The sequence below is a fragment of the Oryctolagus cuniculus genome, chromosome 7 (genome assembly GCF_051225735.1).
Source record: "Oryctolagus cuniculus isolate XC-2025 breed Fujian yellow rabbit chromosome 7, ASM5122573v1, whole genome shotgun sequence".
Lineage (NCBI taxonomy): Eukaryota > Metazoa > Chordata > Mammalia > Lagomorpha > Leporidae > Oryctolagus > Oryctolagus cuniculus.
Window position 1 is genome coordinate 73,534,850 of NC_142873.1, and position 19,691 is coordinate 73,554,540.

The following is a 19,691-nucleotide window of genomic DNA, read 5'->3' on the forward strand; positions in this document are numbered from 1 at the left end:
CTACTTGATTTTCCTAGAAACAATATGTACATTTAATATGTAGTATGTTTTAAAATGCCTTAATTGTAATTATTGTTACAAAGATGTATAACTTATTTGGCTGAAAAGAAAAAGCTACATAAAAATTAAATTTATAATAATAGAGAAAAACCTTGCAGAATTTGTAATGTAAGATAAATGCAGGATTCTGTCAACATTAGTCTTACTTTACCGTTCAATAATTTCTCAAATTAAAGCATTTCCATTTGTTTACAAGTTGCCTATTATCTATAAATTACACTTGTAATAATTCTACCATTCCCTCCTAGCGCCTCTTATCACTAGCTCTAACATCCTTATTTCTATACCTGTGTTAGTGTTTATATGTAAAATGGTTCCTATCACCTTGAACTAAATTGCTTCATAAATTATAGTAAATTATTATATACAAGCTTCAGCATACACTAAATAAAATAATCTAGAATCCTGTTGTTTCTCTCAACACTTCTTATCAACCCATTGAGAATTAAAAAACTATAAATTTCTTTAAAAGTCTGTTGTATTTTTTATTTTTATTGCTGTATAAAGTGATTATTTACATTTTCATGAAATATATTCACATTATTTACTTTAAATTAGTAATTCAAAAGCTATGAGCATTTCATTCCTTTTGCATTTTCTAGAAATACTTGTTTTTGATATCAAATTGTATATGAGAATCCATAATCCACTTTCTAGTAATATACTCTGTTGCTTGCACATAAGCAAGGTGTGTAGCTTAGACAAGATCTCTGACCTTAGTGAAATAAAAAAAGTCTAAAAAATGTGAAACTTTCGTCAGTGGGTATAAAGAAACAATTTAAAATGCCATTATACAAAGAGTGTCTGGCAATATGTTTATAATTGGAAAATAAAGATTTTTAAAAGAAATGTCCTTTGAACAGTGATATAAAGTGTGAAAAGGTTGAATTTTGATGTAAATGAAAGATTCTTCTAGCTTACCAAAAGATCTCTCACATATTTTAATGACTAATTAATTAAATCCAGGTACACATAGATACTTATTTATTTTTATTAACACATGGAGAATATTATAAAGTTTTCACATCCGAAAAATAGAGAAAGGAGTATAAGGTACAGCAGATAGGAGAAACATAATTGATGTGTTTTCACTTATCTAAGTTATATAAAGAATCATGCCACCATTTATATGCCTCTATGGCATTTCATTTTTATGGGTGGGAATATAAATGATTGTTTTTCTACCTATACATTGCTGCCTCTTTCTTAGTCTCTTTATGATCTACTTACTAATGTTAGTTTTATTTAATATGCTTTAAAATCTGTAGAATTAATAAAATAATCTTTCTAGAGAGAGAAAGCCTAATGGGAGGAGTAGCATGGGATGGGGTGGGAAGTTCAGTTTATTAAATCTGTTTGCTGCATTATAGATTAGGCTTCTTATCTATCCCATTTTTAATAAATAATGTAAATGTAATAAAGAAGAAATTTTGATCTGCAGTTTTTCAAGTGATAAAACAAAGGCTAAAATTTGCTACAGTTCTCAACAGTTGGATTGCCTGTGTATGATATGGGCAGGATACAGGAGATTATGACTCCAAAGTCTGCGTGTGTTTATCTCAGTGCACATGAGTGTGTTCATGTGTGTTTTCTAGATTAATATCAGGAAAATAAATATTTTTCATAGAAATGATTATTAATCGTCTTACAGATTTGGATATTAGTGAGACAAACTAAATTCATAGTTCTAAATATCTGATCATACTGTATAAAGTGTACCTGAATTTGAGAGTATATAAGATACAAATTTGGACTTCTTTCTTGAATAAAACCAGTCACACCACTTCTCCTATTCTTATTTGCCTGTACAAGAATATGTGTACTCTGAGGGCAGGTATTTCTTTGTTCTGTTGTAATGTTTTTCATATTTCCTTTGCCAAATGTATGAAGACCCAAAAGTTGTTCATTGAGGGATGGTGACAGCTTATCAGAGTGTTTCTTGTGCCTATACTTTCTGTATGTTGTACCAGAGTCATGTTTTATTTAATTAATGTCAATTCATTCTCCATTAGATAGCTCAGACCAGAACTGTAAGTAATGTTAATTCACCCTTCTCACACATGCAAACTTATTGAAGTTTAGCCCAAGTATTTTTTAAATGCGACAGATTGGAGTTTATCTTAAAAGGATGCTTCCATCTGTGAAAACTGTCATTGGAAGAAGGAAGAACACTTTAAAATAAATGCACCAGCTGTATTGATAATTTTGTGGTGATATGAAGGCCTGAATATGATAGGACTATTTGTTAAATTACTTATACCATATGACAGGATAGCTGGTTTGTCAGTTCTTCATAATGACTTTAAAAAATCACTAAATTGTGGAGGAATGGCACTAATTCATTTTTATTTTATAATTTTAAAATGCAAAGAATAAAAGTTATAGTTATTTTAAAATAACTCACCTAAATGGCACATGTAGTGGCTAAGAACATACTTTAATAACCCCAAAGACTAATAGAAAATTCAACACCCACAAAACATGGTTGAATTAAAAGGCTGGTAAGCATTTGATTTGTATATATCTGTGTTGACTTACAAACAACACACATTTTAAATAAAATTTCTTTAATATTTTTGTGAAAATAAAGAGTGAAGTTCTTCATGCTCTACACATTAAATAACACTTTGCACAATAGATGTGATATTTATCTTATATCTCACCTAACATAGCTCTGCCCATCCTTCTCACCATGGAACACTGCAGGGCTTGTATCTGATTGAATCACTTGAAGCAAGCAGTTGAAGTGGTGTGTTTGTTTTAAATGAAAACTGCTAGGGTGTTTATAAAGGACTCTTCTAAATTTAAATTTCCTATCCTTTAAAAAAGGTTGAAGAGCTCATGGAATAGAAGTCAAACCTCTTCTGTAGAAGGAGGACTCAAGAAGTCTCTCCACTTGCTGTCTTAGACAAAAATTAATATTGATCTTGTCATCCTCTACTGGAAGAGTTGAGGAGCTATTCCATTTCTAAATGTCTTTGACTGTGAGTGTCCATAACTCTAAACAGTGGAGAATGTAAGATATCCTTGTAGTTTTTCTATGAGGGGAGCATTATAAAGGTGACTTCTGAATCATTGCTCAATGTTGGTTCAGCCCATGCTCAAAAGTATGCTTCTATATTCTATGATACACACCATTGCTTTTCTTTTGCTAGATGTCTTTGTTTAATCTACTTTATACCCTCTGTCTTAGCATTCCCTTGCTGATATTCCACACTATGTATTCAGTCATCTTAAACGTCAGTCCTTTTAAACTGGACTGCTATTGTCAATCTTCTTTTAAGTATCCAAACCTTAGATTGGTAGTCAGGAACCTCCATGATTTGTCCAAGCATGTTTATCAAGGTATCTTTTTTATCATCTTTTTTTCCCAGGTGAATGGATTATTCTTAGCAAGTTTCCAGTTCCTTACACCAAAACCTATTCTGAGCTTTCTTGAATATTTAATCAGATCAATCCAGAATGATTTGTCATTTTTTTCTCATCTTGTATCCTGGTCAAACCCAGAAGAGTTTAGACTGCCGCCTATTTAAAGCTGAACAACTTACCTCTAATAACTAAAGCAAATGGCAGATGTTAGGATTTGATGCCTTTTGATAATGTTATCCTGTCCCTTATAATAAATCCCACATATGTTATACTAAAAGTTTTGGGGAAATACATGAATAGAAATAAGTTTATTTCGTGCAAAACATTTTGAAATAAAGTATATGCAGCGTCTTCAAAAAGTTAATGAAAATGCATGTTGTGAAACACCTTGTATAGATTTGAAATTTTTGCACAAAAATAAACATTAATTAGTGTTGTTAAACCTATTTGAAATACCCACAAAAATGATGATAATGGCTCTGTATCTCTGGAGAATACTAATTGGAATGATTGTCTTGAAACTTTTAGGGGGGAAAACACTCAGTTTCCCTTATAAAGCAGAATTTTTGCTGTGGATTTTTTTATAGAGCCCTTTGTCAAGAAAGGAAATTCCTTTCTGTTTGTGATTTTCATTGAACTGATGGAAAGACCACAACTCTAGGAACAGTGCAATAAAAGCTATTTCATGAAATGTATAGCATAATGAATCTAAAAGGCAGGCTATAGACTTTCAAACTTATTCTGAAAAAATATATGTATGATATGAACTGTAGCTGAATAAGAGCACTGTAACTAGATTTTATTCTCTGTTGATACATAGACAAGATGCTTAGGTATGAACTCTGGATCTTCCATTCATGTGCTGTGAGGTGCTTGTCCAATGAGTAACACTTTCTGCTTCAGTTTCACTGTCTGTGAATTGAATTTCGTACCATATTCCTACTATGCATTCAGAAAATACATTGAAGGAATCTTCTTGTATGTCAGACTTAACTGTTGGTTGCTGAGGAGGCTCACTTAACCAGACTAATAATTTTTTGTTTGTTTAAAAATTTATTTATTTGAAAAGTAAAATTAGAAAGAAAGAGAGAGAGAAAGAGAGAGAGAGATAGAGATCTTCAGTCTGCTGATTCACTCCTCAAATAACTGCAATGGCCTGGGCTGGGCCAGACCAAAACCAGGAGCTTGGAACTCCACCTGGATCTCCCAGGCAGATGGCAGGGTTCCAAGTACTTGGTCCATCTCCTGCGGATTTCCCAGGCTCATTAACACTGAGCTCCATCTGAAGTAGAGCAGCTGGGTCTTGAACCAGCACCAATATGGGATGCAAGTGATGGCTAAACCCACTATGCCATAATGCTGGCCCATCAAAATTAATCTTAAAGTCCTTTTCTGAAGCTTTAATTTCTTGATCACCTAAGTGTCTACTTACTTATTTTTTTTTATAATTTTATCTGATTATCAGGCACTTAATCTTGTCTCTTCTTGCATCTATAAATTTTTGAGTGATGGAAATCTTTTAGAAAGTTATTCACAATAATTGTACATATTTATGGGCTACAGTGGGGTCATTTCTATGCATATTTACATCATGTACTGATTAAAACAAAATAATCAACATTTTCCCTTCTTTGATGTTACTTTGTGATTGGAGGCTTGAATCTTCTTTTTCTAATTGTTCATTCCACAGAACTAGGTTATTTTGAAATACAGTCACTGTACTATACTAACACTAGGAACTTACCTCTTTGTTCTAACTCTTATTTGGTACCCATTATCCAAATTTCCTCCTCTTCTAGAACTCCTGGTCTCTGGTGATCATCATTCTATGTCCAGATGAAGTTTATTTTAGCTCCCAGATATGAGAGAGAACATGTGATATTTGTCTTTTTGTGTGTGGTTTATTTCACTTAACTTGAAACTCCTATCCATTTTACTACAAATGACAATACTTCATTTTTTTATAACTTAGTAATATTCTATTGTGCATTTATACCACATTTTCTTTATCCATTAATCTGATGGTGGACACCGTGACTGACACTGTATCTTGCCTTTGGGAACAGTGCTGAAGTAGACATGGTGGAGCAGTGGGAAAAAATATTTGCCAGCAACTTATCTGACAAAGGATTAATATCTAGAATGTGTTTGGGAGTTAAAAAACTCAACAACATAGAACAACCAATCCAGTTAAGAAATGGGCAAAGGACCTGAATAGACAATTCTCAAAAGAAGAAAACAAATGACCAACAAATATGTGAAAAAATGCTCCATCCATATCACTAGGCATCAGGAAAATGCGAATCAAAACAAAATTGATGGGGCTGGCCTTGTGGCATAGAGGTTTAAGCCCCTGCCTGCAACACCAACATCCCATGTGTGCAGCAGTTCCTGCCTCGGCTGCCCCACTTCCTATCCAGTTCCCTATTAGTGGTCTGGGAAAAGCAGCCAAGGATGGTGCATTGTTCCTGGGCCCCTGCACCCACATGAGAGACCTGGTTGAAGCTCCTGGCTTCAACTTGGACTAGCCCTGTCTGTTGTGGCCATTTGGGTAAGGAACCAAAAGATGAAACATCTATGTCTCTGTTTCTCCATCTCTCTAACTTTGCCTTTGAAATAAACAATTCTTTGAAAAAAAAAAAAAACACAAAACACTAAAATGTATCACCTTACACCTGTTAGATTGACTGTTATCAAAAAGAAAGTAACAAATACTGATGAGCATATGAGAAAATGGATCTCATATTGTGTTGGTGGGCCTGTAAATTAGTACAACCACAGTGTGAAACAATGTTTATTATTCTCTAAAAACAAGAAATAGAACTGCCATAGGATCCAGCAGTCTCACTATGTGGTATATATCCAGAAGATATGCATTCATTGTATCAAAGAGTGATGGATATTTTATATGATGAGAGGTAATTGATGACACGATTAAATAAAAGTGCTGGGAATGTACTGAAGAGTCAGTGAATAGTAAAAGTCATTGTTGTTTTATATGATCATTCGGTATTCTACAGTCACTAAGAATTTGTGTTTATAGTTGATGCTTTTCATGGAAGCGATATATATGTTTATAAAGACCTTCAAATGTATATTAAACAAAAACCAAAGGAAAAATTATGGATTGATTTTCGAGGGTTATACTGTTAAGTTCATTTTCTCATCTTAAAATGTATTTTTAGAGCAGTTGTAGATTTGTAGAAAAATTACAATTGTACTGTGAGTTCCCATTTATACTTACATATAATTTCTGCTGTTATTAGTATCTTAGTATAGTTAATTTGTTAACAAAACAAATAACAAGAGTCAGTAGTTTATTTTTATTTTCTTAATTTTTAACTAATGTGTTTTTCTGTCCCAGTAGTCTATCCCAGATACTATATTGTATTTCTTGTCATGTTTCCTTAGGTTTCTCTTGATTTCAACATTTTCTCAAACTTTTCCTTGTTTTCTTTTTTCTTTTTTTTTTTTGACAGGCCTGCTGCGGCCCGCGCGCTGCTGATGGCGCACCGTGCTGATCCGAAGCCAGGAGCCAGGTGCTTTTCCTGGTCTCCCATGTGGATGCAGGGCCCAAGGACCTGGGCCATCCTCCACTGCACTCCCAGGCCACGCAGAGAGCTGGCCTGGAAGAGGAGCAACCGGGACAGAATCTGGCACCCTGACCGGGACTAGAACCCGGTGTGCCGGCGCCGCAGGTGGAGGATTAGCCTAGTGAGCCACGGCGCTGGCCACTTTTCCTTGTTTTCAATAAACTCGATAGTGTTAAGGAATACTAGTCTGGGCTTAGTCTTACTTTTTTGATGAGAAGAAGAAATGTTCTCAACTATTCTTATTATTAATTCTTTATTCAGGAAATAAGATATTTTGTTCTAATTTAAGAGCAAACTATGGGGGCTTGTACTGTGGCATAGTGGATAAAGTTGCCGCCTGCAGTGCCAGCATCCCATATGAGCTCCATTTCGAATCCTGGCTGTTCCACTTCTGATGCAGCTCTCTACTCTGGCTTAAGCAAGCAGTAGAAGATGGCCTAAGTGTTTGAGTCTCTGTATCTGTGTGGGAGACCTGGAAGAAACTCCTGGTTCCTGGCTTCGGATCAGCTCAGGACTGGCCGTTGCCATTTGGGGAGTGAAACAGCAAATGGAAGTCCTCTCTCTGTCTCTGTCTCTCTCCTTCTCCCTCTCTCCTCTCTCTCGCTCTCTCTCTGCCTCTTTGTAACTCTGCCTTTAAAATACATAAATAAATCTTAAAAAAAAATAGAGCAAACTAGGTTTCAATTACTGTTGACAAGCTATTCTGTAATAGTAAAATGTGTGCCTGGGAGTGATGAAAAATGAACTTGAGGTGCAGTCCTTTTAAAAGGCCCCTCAATTGCCTTTTTGATTAATGGGATGCCATTGAAGGATGTTAACCAATGTCCAGTATCATGAAATGTTGTAGTCTTGCTCAAGCTAGGTGAAATGAAGAGAGAAAGAGCTTCTTTTAATTTAGTGAGGTGGAGAGTAATCTGAATATAACATTTTTTTGTTGTTTTAATAATTAGGGTTCAAACTTCTTCAAGCAATGCTACCTGACTTACTAACTTACCTTTGTTAAAAAAGTGAAGGGGGGGGGGTCCAGTGCTGTGGTGTAGTAGGCTAAGCCTCCGCCTGCAGTGCTGGCACCCCATGTGGGTACTTTTTTGAGTCCTGGCTATTCCTCTTCTGATCCAGCTTCTTGCTAATGTACCTAGGAAAGCAGTGGAAGATGACCCAAGTGCTTGGGCCCCTGCACCTGCATGGGAGACCCAGAAGAAGCTCCCTTTCTCTCTACCTTTCAATTAAATAAATAAAATCTTTTAAAGAATGCAAAGAGGGATTTTTTCAAGGCAGAGTTAGATGCCTTGTGAATGAAAAATATATTTACAGAATACTTTTAAATTTTTAATTTTTAACATTAATTATTCATTTATCAATGTACCATATTTCAAATTCCTATGTATTATGTACAGAACTAGTTGTTAGTTGATGTTTCTTGGTGGTAAATGGATATCATATCATATGCCTCTGATAGATATCTTGATTTTCAGTCCAATTGCTGAATAGAAAATGCATTGTGTTTCTCATAACTTAAATGTGTAAAGTAACAGGTATTAACTATTTTATTTTATTTTATTTTTGCAGAACTATTATGGAGCTGCTAAGATGATTTTTTCTGACAACCCACTTGGTCTGACTTGTGGAATGGTGTGTCCAACCTCTGATCTTTGTGTAGGTGGATGCAATTTATACGCCACTGAAGAGGGACCAATTAATATTGGTGGTTTGCAGCAGTTTGCTACTGAGGTATGTAAGGAAGACACATTATCCTATATTCCTCCAAAAGATCTTAAAATAAATTTAACCCTTGGTGCTCTGTTGAAAACTAACAATTTTAATGTAGTGCATAACTAAAGTGTGTTTCGTGCAACAGGCAATATTTTTATTCAACAACTTGGCTACAAAAATGAAAGCTTATAAAGCCATATGTCAAGTTACTTGCAATCCCAGTAGATTATTAAAATACTTTAACTGAAAGTAGTACATAAATTAGATGATCTGAAAATAGAACTTATTCATTAAATTTACAGTGAAGTGTGGCAAAGAAACCTTATTATTAAAAGGCTATCTTTATTAACTGATTTTTTTTGTTTCCTGAAACTCTGTTTAATCTTTATACTTTGAAATAATATGTCAGTAGGATTTTGTGATGTTCTTTGAGTAATAGAGATTGTAGGAACTTAGAATTTGGAACTTATAGATTTATAGGTCTATTATGTATAAAGATAATAATGAAATGGAATGAAAGGTTTTTTCTTCACTATTTAGTCTATCAACCAGAGTCCTATCTTTCCCTTTTATGAATCCTTTGTTATCAAATTTGGTTATCTGGGACATCCGTGTGCTCTCTTAGGTCTCCTATTTAAAATCAACTTGTAAGTCAATTCCCATGTATCATTTAAATGATCAACTTATATGGAGGTTATAGTAAGATTATATAATCTGTAGGGACTGGTTGTCTGGAAGGCCAAATTAAATGTCTGTCAACACTGGATTTTTAGTTAGTGACTTACCTATCTGGTTTTATCAACTCAAATACAATGTATTTTTTTCCCCTTGTTGGACTCATACCATAATATCCCTCAAGCTTAAGTCTCACTTTGCTTTCAGTAATAAATCAGGGTTATTCCCTTCCTGCTTTCTGACAGGTTAATTCTAGGGATGGGCTCCTGGGAATAAAAAAATAGAAACAATTTGAGCTTGTGAGTTGTTGCAATAAATTATTGGATTTAATTTCTTTTCTTCCCAAATTCGAAATTGCATTAGGCTTAACTGACCAGTTCAAGGTATGATCTTTACAGCCTGGGAAAATCCTTAGTTGATGGATAAGATACACTTGAATTCCTCCCCATCTTTCTTTGGGGACCCATTCTCTCTTCATTAAGCTGAAGCAAGCTTGCATAGGGTACAGTAAGTGAAAAGGCATGCAGTGTGTGTATGAAGTAACATTGAATTTCAGAACAAATGAGTTAAAGTTATATGGCTAGTTTTTGTCAATGATGAGGGAGGGTGGAAAGAGAAACTATCCCTCTGGAAGCTCTGCCTTGGTTTTAATTATGTTTTATCACCCCTTCTTAAAGAAAAGTCCATTTGTTTGAATCTCTACTTATGTAAGAGCTTCAGATATATTCTCACTGTTGCACAGAATTCATTAGAAACCCACTATAATTTTAGAATAGCCATGTTAAGGGCTTTCTATAAGTATCAACTAATGAACATATAATCAAACAGAGGAAAGGACTACAATAGATTGTTTTAATTGAATCAAGAAATCTAGTATAGGAATGTATTGTCTTGTTCCATTCCTATCCTGCCCTGTGTAGCTGTAATTTCATGTCATATCATAAATAAAAATGTCTATTGAAATTATTTTTAAAAAATTTCCATTCATATTTTAGGTTGGCCGGTTAGGATGAGATGTTTTTGAAAGCTCTATATTTCCCAGGTGAAAGTGTTTTCTACTTAAAGTCATTCAGTTATACAAATTGTTTTGAACATAGCAAAACATAAGTAACATGTGAATATCAGTACAAGAAAATATAAAGTTCAAAATAATATTATTCTTCAAAACTACTATTTGAGTATTTAAGCCAAAATACAATATGATACAAATAATTTTGTTTGGTTTGATAAAATAATGATTTATTTTTGACCTTTAAAGAAATACAAATCTATTTTTCAAACAAATTAAACAAAGGTTAGGAAAAGCAGGCTAAAAACTTAATATTTTTCAAAATTGTTCCTCCTGTAACTTTTAAGTGATTTTTTAAATATCACCTCAGGGATCTGCCATTATTCCTTAGGTTCAAATCTTGTATTTTTCGATTTGAACATGACCATGTGATTTGGAGGGACTGTGGGGAAAGGGAATAGATCACACATGTAGAATGTAGCCTGCAGTAGAGTTAGGAGATCATACATATATGTGTGTATATATATACTGTGTTGTCATTACTCTTTAACTCTCTGCTGTTTGCACATTTGCAGTGATTACAACTTTGCTTTGAACACTTTTATTTGTGATGGTACAATAAAAAAACAAGCTATAGGGATTATTCTGTCTCTCAGGAAGTGACTTTTCCTAATAACAATATTGAATCCTTTAATAATATTGCTTCAGCAAAATGACTTAGAAACAATGGTTTGGTGTAATTTTTTTCCATTTTCATGGAACTTATAAATTTCACTGTAAAATTATCTTTGAAAAATTTATTTTGAAAAGCATAGTGTATTTAATTGAATTTTTTAAAGATTTATTTATTTTTATTTGAAATTCAGAATTACACAGAGAGGGGAGTGGCAGAGAGAGAGAGAGAAGTCTTCCATTCCATGGTTCACTCCTCAATTGGCTGCAATGGCTGGAGCTTTACCGATCCAAAACCAGGAGCCAGGAGCTTCCTCCAGGTCTCCCACTCAGGTGCAGGGACCCAAGGACCCGGGCCATCTTCCACTGCCTTCCCAGGCCATACCAGAGAGGTAGAATGGAAGTGGAGCAGCCGGGACTCAAACCGACGCCCATACGGGATGCCAGCGCTTTAGGCCAGGGCGTTAGTCCCGCCGTGCCACAGCGTCGGCCCCTAATTGAATTTTTGGAAAATCCATCTATTCATTAAATTTAAAAGACCAACTAGATTCATTGTCCCTCAAATTTAATTAATGAATTTTTTGAAAAGGAGAGAAAAATGATAATGCATCTTTTAATCCATTTTCTGAAGTTTGCAAAAATGATTTTAAATTGAAAATTACAGTATGCCAAATCTGATCCCTTCTACTTTAAAGAATTATAGAAGCAATTTAGAAAACTAAGATTAAAATTCTAAGCTTCTAAATTTTGATTAAATACTGAAATAAATGAGAAAGAAAATTAACACTTAAATTGCTGCCTCAAGTTAATATACTAGATTACAAAATTGAAATATAAGAATGGCATATATTTTTCACAATAAACATTGACATTTTTATAATATCTATTACATATATTATTTAATATAAGCTTCTTGGCACTGTGTTTTTTTTTTAATTTATTTTTTGACAGGCAGAGTGGACAGTGAGAGAGAGACAGAGAGAAAGGTCTTCGTTTTTCCGTTGGTTCACCCTCCAATGGCCGCCGTGGCCTGCGCGCTGTGGCTGGCGCATCGTGCTGATCCGAAGCCAGGAGCCATGTGCTTTTCCTGGTCTCCCATGGGGTGCAGGGCCCAAGTACTTGGGCCATCCTCCACTGCACTCCTGGGCCACAGCAGAGAGCTGGCCTGGAAGAGGGGCAACCGGGACAGAATCCGGGACACCGACTGGGACTAGAACCCGGTGTGCCGATGCCGCAGGCAGAGGATTAGCCTATTGAGCCATGGCGTCAGCCGGCACTGTGTTTTTATTTAGGTTTAATAATTTTAATTAAAACTGGAGCTGGCAGATGGCAAATTTCAGACTAAATCAAGTGACATTTTTGGTTGGGATTGTGTGTCTTAGCAGGCTTTTAAAATTTCATCTCAATTGACACACCCAGTTATAGTCCCATTAGTGTATCTATTTGCAATAGTGCAATAATTATTTTGTGATTAATAAAATGTATTTCATCAAGTTAAACATATATTACAAATAAAACACAAAACACTAATTGTTGAATCTGGTGTATGTTTTATATGTCCTAAGAAATGGTTGTAGAAATAGTGTGGATTTCTTCAATGAATACTAAAATTTAGAAACCTTTTCCTGTGTTTATTGGCCACTATGCTGCCTCAACATTGATTTTTTTAATCAATGTTCTTTGCCTATTGTGTGGTATGTGTTGTGATGGAAGGATCCTAATTATATAACATACCCACTCTTGGATAAATGCGTATTTTCTCTATGGAAAGTAACTTAAGGCAATACCATTTATTGCATAGTTTGTTGTTTTGAAACTGATTTTTTTAAATACCTCTAATTCAAAAATGTAATATATGTGAGTTTCTCTATTTTTTGTTTTTGGGAGCCTCTCTACTCTTCTACACTGATCCATTTGTCTATTCATGCATTGATAGGAACTATATTAATTTATATACTTTTATTATATATTTTGACTGGTAGGATATATTATTCTTGAACTCCTTTTCAAAGAATTTTGTTGACTCCCTATAAGCCTTTGTAAAATGAAGAGCATAATGTAATTTAGAGGAGACTATAAGCATATTTGAAAAAATATAGAAATATGTATCCTAATAATCAAAAGTGTATTGTATTCCTTTCCCAACAAAAATGTGTTGTATGGTATGTCTTATCTATCAAATGTGAAAATAGAGACATTAGGATCTGGCACTGTGGTACAGCAAGTTGAGTATCTGCCTGTGATGCCGCATCCCTTATGTATACCAGTTCAAATTCTGGCTGCTCCACTTACCATCTAGCCTCCTGCTAATGTAGAAAAGCAGCAGAAAATGGCCCAAGTATTTGGGCTCCTGTACCAATGGGGAGACCCAAACGAAGCTCTTGGATTCTGGCTCTGGCCTGACCCATGCCTGGATGTTGCAGCCATTTTGGGAGTGAACCAGCAGATGGAAGATATCTCTGTCTCTCCCTCCCTCCCTCCCTTCTTCCCTCCCTTCTTTCTCTTTCTCTCCTTCTCCCTGATGCTCTCTCTCCCTCTATATCTCTGCCTTTAAATAAATAGATAGATAGATTTTTTAAAACTTTTATTTAGTAAATATAAATTTCCAAAGTATAGTTTATGGATTACAATGGCTTTCCCCCCCAAAACTCCCATCCCACTCACACCCCTCCCATCTCCTGCTCCCTCTCCCATTCCATTCACATCAAGATTCATTTTCTTTCTTTCTTTCTTTTCTTTTTTTTTTTTTTTTTTTTTTGACAGGCAGAGTGGACAGTGAGAGAGAGAGACAGAGAGAAAGGTCTTCCTTTTGCCGGTGGTTCACCCTCCAATGGCCACCATGGCCGGCGCACTGTGGCCGGTGTACCGACCGCGCTGATCCGATGGCAGGAGCCAGGTAGTTATCCTGGTCTCCATGGGGTGCAGGGCCCAAGTACTTGGGCCATACTCCACTGCACTCCCTGGCCACAGCAGAGAGCTGGCCTGGAAGAGGGGCAACCGGGACAGAATCCGGCGTCCCGACCAGGACTAGAACCCGGTGTGCCAGCGCCACAAGGCGGAGGATTAGCCTAGTGAGCCAGGGCGCTGGCCAAGATTCATTTTCAATTATCTTTATTTACAGAAGATCAATTTAGCATATATTAAGTAAAGATTTCAACAGTTTGCACCCACATAGGACATAAAGTGTAAAATACTGTTTGAGTACTAGTTATAGCATTAATTCACATTGAACAACACATTAAGGACAGAGATCCTACATGAGGAGTAAGTGCACAATGACTTCTGTTGTTGATTTAACAATTGACACTCCTGTCTATGGCATCAGTAATCTCCCTAGGCTCTTGTCATGAGTTGCCAAGGCTATGGAAGCTTTTGAGTTCGTGGACATCGATCTTATTTAGACAAGGTCATAGTCAAAGTGGAAGTTCTCTCCTGCCTTCAGAGAAAGGTACCTCCTTATTTGATGGCCCGTTCTTTCTACTGGGATCTCATTCACAGAGATCTTTCATTTAGGTGTTTTTTGTTTTTTGTTTTTTTTTCCCCAGAGTGTCTTGGCTTTCCATGCCTGAAATACTCTCTTGGGCTCTTCAGCCAGATCCAAATGCCTTAAGGGCTGATTCTGAGGCCAGTGTGCTGTTTAGGACATCTGCCATTCTATGAGTCTGCTGTGTATCCTGCTTCCCATGTTGGATCATTCTCTCCCTTTTTAATTCTATTAGTTAGTATTAGTAGACATTAGTCTTAAGGAATTTTAAAAATTATGTTCCAAAAATTAAAACCAGTCACCAATAAGATGCATTTTGCATGTAAGCTTAAACATGAGATTGGATATACTCCAGCTATATATGATATCATTTGCTTCATAAGTAAGATAATCAAATGACTTAAACATAAGGGATTTTCAAAAATTACATTGAAAATGAGTATTATAGGCCGGCGCCGCCGCTCACTAGGCTAATCCTCTGCCTTGCTGCGCCAGCACCCCAGGTTCTAGTCCTGGTCGGGGCGCTGGATTCTGTCCCAGTTGCCCCTCTTCTAGGCCAGCTCTCTGGTGTGGCCAAGGAGTGCAGTAGAGGATGGCCAAGGATTTGGGCCCTGAACCCCATGGGAGACCAGGATAAATACCTGGCTCCTGCCATCGGATCAGCGCAGTGCGCCGGCCTCGGCGGCCATTGGAGGGTGAACCAACAGCAAAGGAAGACCTTTCTCTCTGTCTCTCTCTCTCACTGTCCACTCTGCCTGTCAAAAAAAAAAAAAAAAAAAAAGAAAATGAGTATTATGAAAAACTTAGACATATATTATAAAATCATCTTGCACTGAAATAAGTGTATCTTTAATTCTACTTCCTATGAACATTTTGAAATAACCCTTATTTTGGAGAATGAACAAGAGAATTATTAATTAGTCCAGTGCAGCAGACACAAACTAGCACCATCATACATGGGCCTGTGTGAACACCAACACCCAGTGGAAGAAGTCACCACTCGTCAAAGATTCAATCAAACAAACATTGATTGAGATGGATTAGTAGAAAGTGTTATAGACATTTCCCAAACTAAAGATTCTGATAAAAAAAAATTGTAGCTTCAAGAGAACTAATAAAAACCAATACTTGAAAATTTCGTGGTAAACTTAAGAAGCTAATGAACTTTAGAAGTAACTAACTTATGGGAGCCGAGTTCTAGTCCCGGTTGCCCCTCTTCCAGTCCAGCTCTCTGCTGTGGCCCAGGAGGGCAGTGGAAGATGGCCCAGGTGCTTGGGTCCCTGCACCTGCATGGGAGACCAGGAAGAAACACCTGGCTCCTGGCTTCGGATCAGCACAGCGCCAGCCATGGCGGCCATTTGGGGGGTGAACCAATGGAAGAAAGACCTTTCTCTCTGTCTCTCTCTCTCTCACTGTCTGTAATTCTACCTGTCAGAAAAAAAAAAAAAGTAACTAACTTAACTGCATATTAAACTTTCTAAATAAGTAAATATATTAAATAAATTTAAGAAGGCATATACATTAGCATTCTTAGAATGGTAGTACAGTCTTTATTAACTTTTGTCACTTGGTTTTGGAGATGATTAGACCTGAGTGGAAAAGAAAATATCAGTTAGAGGTAAAATATAGAATTATAAAGTACTTATTTAGCGTTTCAATGCAGTTTTATAATTTCTCACTCTAAGATGTTGACAAATAACTCTTAAGGCATATTATAATTGGAAATCCCAAAGTCTGAGTTTTTGATAGTTGGTATACAAATAAATTTGGGAATGGACTTAGAACATTTATGATACAGTTTGGTAAAATTATCAATAAAATTTTATCAGTTCATGAATTAATCTAAAACTAATGCAAATAACTATGATAATGAATGGTAGCCTATATTTATGGCTAATATCTTTTTAGGTCATTTATAAATAGTTTATGGGTTAGAAAATAGTTGTGATTTGTCCTGTTGTCCTCAACATATCTATTTGAACAGAATTTCTCATTACTTCTCCTATTTAAATGGTACTGTCAACAGCTTATGAACACTGTTTACATGCCACAAACAAGATTATTTAATTTTGAGTGAAATAATACATAAGTGAAAAAAATAAACTCAGTATTGTCTAATTTTTGAAATAGGGCTTTCTAATAAATCAAATACAAGCAGTATCTGTTAAGACTTGATTTGTGCCTCTCCTTTTAGCCTTCATAGGATCATTAATAGAAAGGAATAATGTCGTGATTGTTCTCACTGAATGTCTGACATTATTCTCTAAGAATCTTTAGAAATTTATTAAAAATGCTCAATGCAGGGAAAATTATTTATATTAAAACTGTAGAGGTCAGTGAACTGCAGGATTCATTTCTTATAGCATTTCAGTTTGTTGTAAAGATATATGTCCATATCTAGAGTTTTAACACATGAAAATAAGGTACAGCAGTTTATATCAGTAACTTTGAAATTTACCAGATTTGCACAGTTAAGATTATTTGCACTTAGATATTTTTTGTAACTTTGTTTTTTGTGAGTCTAAAAATATGCCCTTCTGGGAGCAACTTACCATTTAGACTTCCGTTTATTCCAGTCCTAACAACTTAAAAAATGTATATTTTAGTAGATAGATTTGATGAATAGTTATGTAAATTAGGGAAAAGCAATGCTATAGTATCATCATGAATCACTTGTAAAAGGTTTGATGCTGTAGAAAGAAACCATCCATTTTGCTCCAAAATGTAATGATTAATGAATTATAACATATATAAAATTAAGCTGAATTTGTCTCTTTTGGAGACAAAAATGGTATGGAAACATGTGAATGTAAGCAGGGGACTTGGGTAGCTCTCTGTTAGTCTCATCATGAACCATCAGAGGCTGCTGATGACTGGTATGGGTTAGTAAGTACCACAAACATGCATGTACTGTAGAAGCCTAGTCTCACCTACCTCTCCTAAAATGTTTAAAAAATAACTGCAGCTACTGGATGGGGTTGGGGTTTAGATAAAGCCACAGAGAGAAGCAAAAGCTGTGCAGTGTTTGGGTATGTCTAGGGGCAAAGTAACTTGAATCCACAATACCTTTTATATCAGCTCAGGGCTGGGAGGTATGGTTCTTCTGTGGAAGATAGTGGGAAGGTAATGTAGTTGGGTACAGGCAACCTTACACCTGCTAGGAAGCAAGAGAGTAAGTGCAAAGAGAGAAAAATGTCATTCAACAGAAATCTGGAACACAAAAGTTAGAAACTATATTCAATAAATAAATGCTAAGCAGTGATAATCAAAAGACTCGACTGATAGTTATAGCATTATCCCAAGGAAACAGAAGTAACATAATCAGAGCTTTGAAATAAGTTGTTTTAGTCCATTATCTGTTGCTATAACTGGATACTTGAGGTAGTGTGATTTATAAAGAAAGGAAATGTATTTCTCATAATTCTGGAGATTTGGAAGTCAAGAATGTGCTCAGTGTCTGGGGAAGGCCTTCTTGCTCTGTCTGTACATGGAAAGAGCAAGTGTTCCAATGAGAGCCCTCTTGCCCATGTGGCCTCCCAAAGGCCTTTTTTCTCAAATGCCTTTATTATATGATCCTGAGGATTATCTCTGCAATACATGAAGCTTAAGGTTACATTCAAACATAGCGTAAGTGTAGAAAATCCATAAAAACAAGAAGAATGATAAAAAATGGCAGTGAATTTAATATACAGATAATTGGTTGGAAACATTTGCTTCAATGAAAAGGTTAGAGTTTGTAGTTATATAGGCACAGATTGGTGAAATAAAATAATTGATCTGAGAAACTCAACCATAGTACAAGAAAGAGATATACAGAAGAGAAGACTATAATAGAGAAGGTAAGAGACTTGGAAGACTCCAGTATATGCATACATGGAGTTCCTGAAGAAAAGAAATATTGGCAGAAAAGCTGCCTTACAGCAGCTATGGTGGCGAATTTTCTGAAAAAATGAAAGATTTAAGTTCTCCACCTAGAAACAACATTTTAATATTGTGAGGTACTGATTATAAAGAGAAAACCAAAACTTCCAGAGAAAGAGAACATCGACTACTTAAAAAATAAAATGGCAATTAGAGTGAGCCAAGGTTTCTCATCAGCATTAACAATGGTAGAGCCCAAGAGCACAATACTTTTAGCAATCTAAAGTAAAGAACTTTATTTCTTTTTTTAAAAAAGCATTTTATTTATTTGAGCGGTAGATTTACAGACAGAGAGAGGGAGAAGCAGAAAGAAAGGTTTTCCATCTGCTGGTTCACCACCCAAATGGCTGCGATGGCTAGAGCTGGGCTGATCCAAAGCCAGCAGCTTTTTCCAGTCTCTCACGTGGGTGCAGGACATAAGCATGTGGGCCATCTTCCACAGCTTTCCCAGGCCAAGCAGAGAGCTGGATTGCAAGACAAGCAGCAGGCACTAGAACTGGTCACCATGTGGAATGAAGGCACCACAGCCGGAGGCTTAGCCCACTATACCACAGCACCAGCCCCAGAAGTTTATTTCTGCTTTGATAGTAAGGATGTTATAAAAGTATGCTCAGGCATTTAATTTTAAATTCGTTTAACGTGTACATTTTGGTAGGAACAAGAAGCGATTCTTCAGAATGAAGGCTCCAAGGCTGGAAGTTTAGCACAGCAGTTAAGATGCTTATTGGGAAATCCATATCTTATATCAGGGTGTCTGGATTTGAGTCCTGGCTCCATTTCTGATTCCAGCTTCCTGCTAATGGATACCTTGGGAGGTAGCAGGTGATGACGCAAGTGCTTGGGGCCCTGCTGCCTAATTTTCTTGATGACAGGAGTCTGGCTTCAGTCTGGCCATGTCCCAGTTGTTGCAGGCAGTTGAGGATTGAAGCAGTGTGTGGAAGATCTCTGTTTTTGTCTATCTTCCAAATAAATAAAAATGTAGTACAATGAAGGTACCCACCTGGAATGAAAAGGAAAGAAAAAGCATGGATACATGAAGAAATGGGTGAGGAAAGAAACCATCAAAATATGATAAATATAATTAAATATTGACCATGTAATAATAATCACTAATTTTAAGGTGTTAATAATAAAGATGAAAATAAAATCTTGAATAATATTAATAAGGAAGCTACTTGGGGAAAGAAAAATAAGT

General features: G+C 35.9%; 1 protein-coding gene across 4 annotated transcripts in view; it reads left to right on the forward strand.

The window, feature by feature from the left end:
* Positions 1–19,691, forward strand: part of DPYD (dihydropyrimidine dehydrogenase) — a 962,066-nt gene that overhangs the window by 239,196 nt on the left and 703,179 nt on the right. For all 4 annotated transcript variants that reach the window (XM_008264835.4, XM_089337036.1, XM_089337037.1 and 1 more), the window contains exon 5: positions 8,592–8,753. In XM_008264835.4, the coding sequence (XP_008263057.2) occupies positions 8,592–8,753 (162 nt within the window). The remainder of the gene's footprint in view (positions 1–8,591; positions 8,754–19,691) is intronic.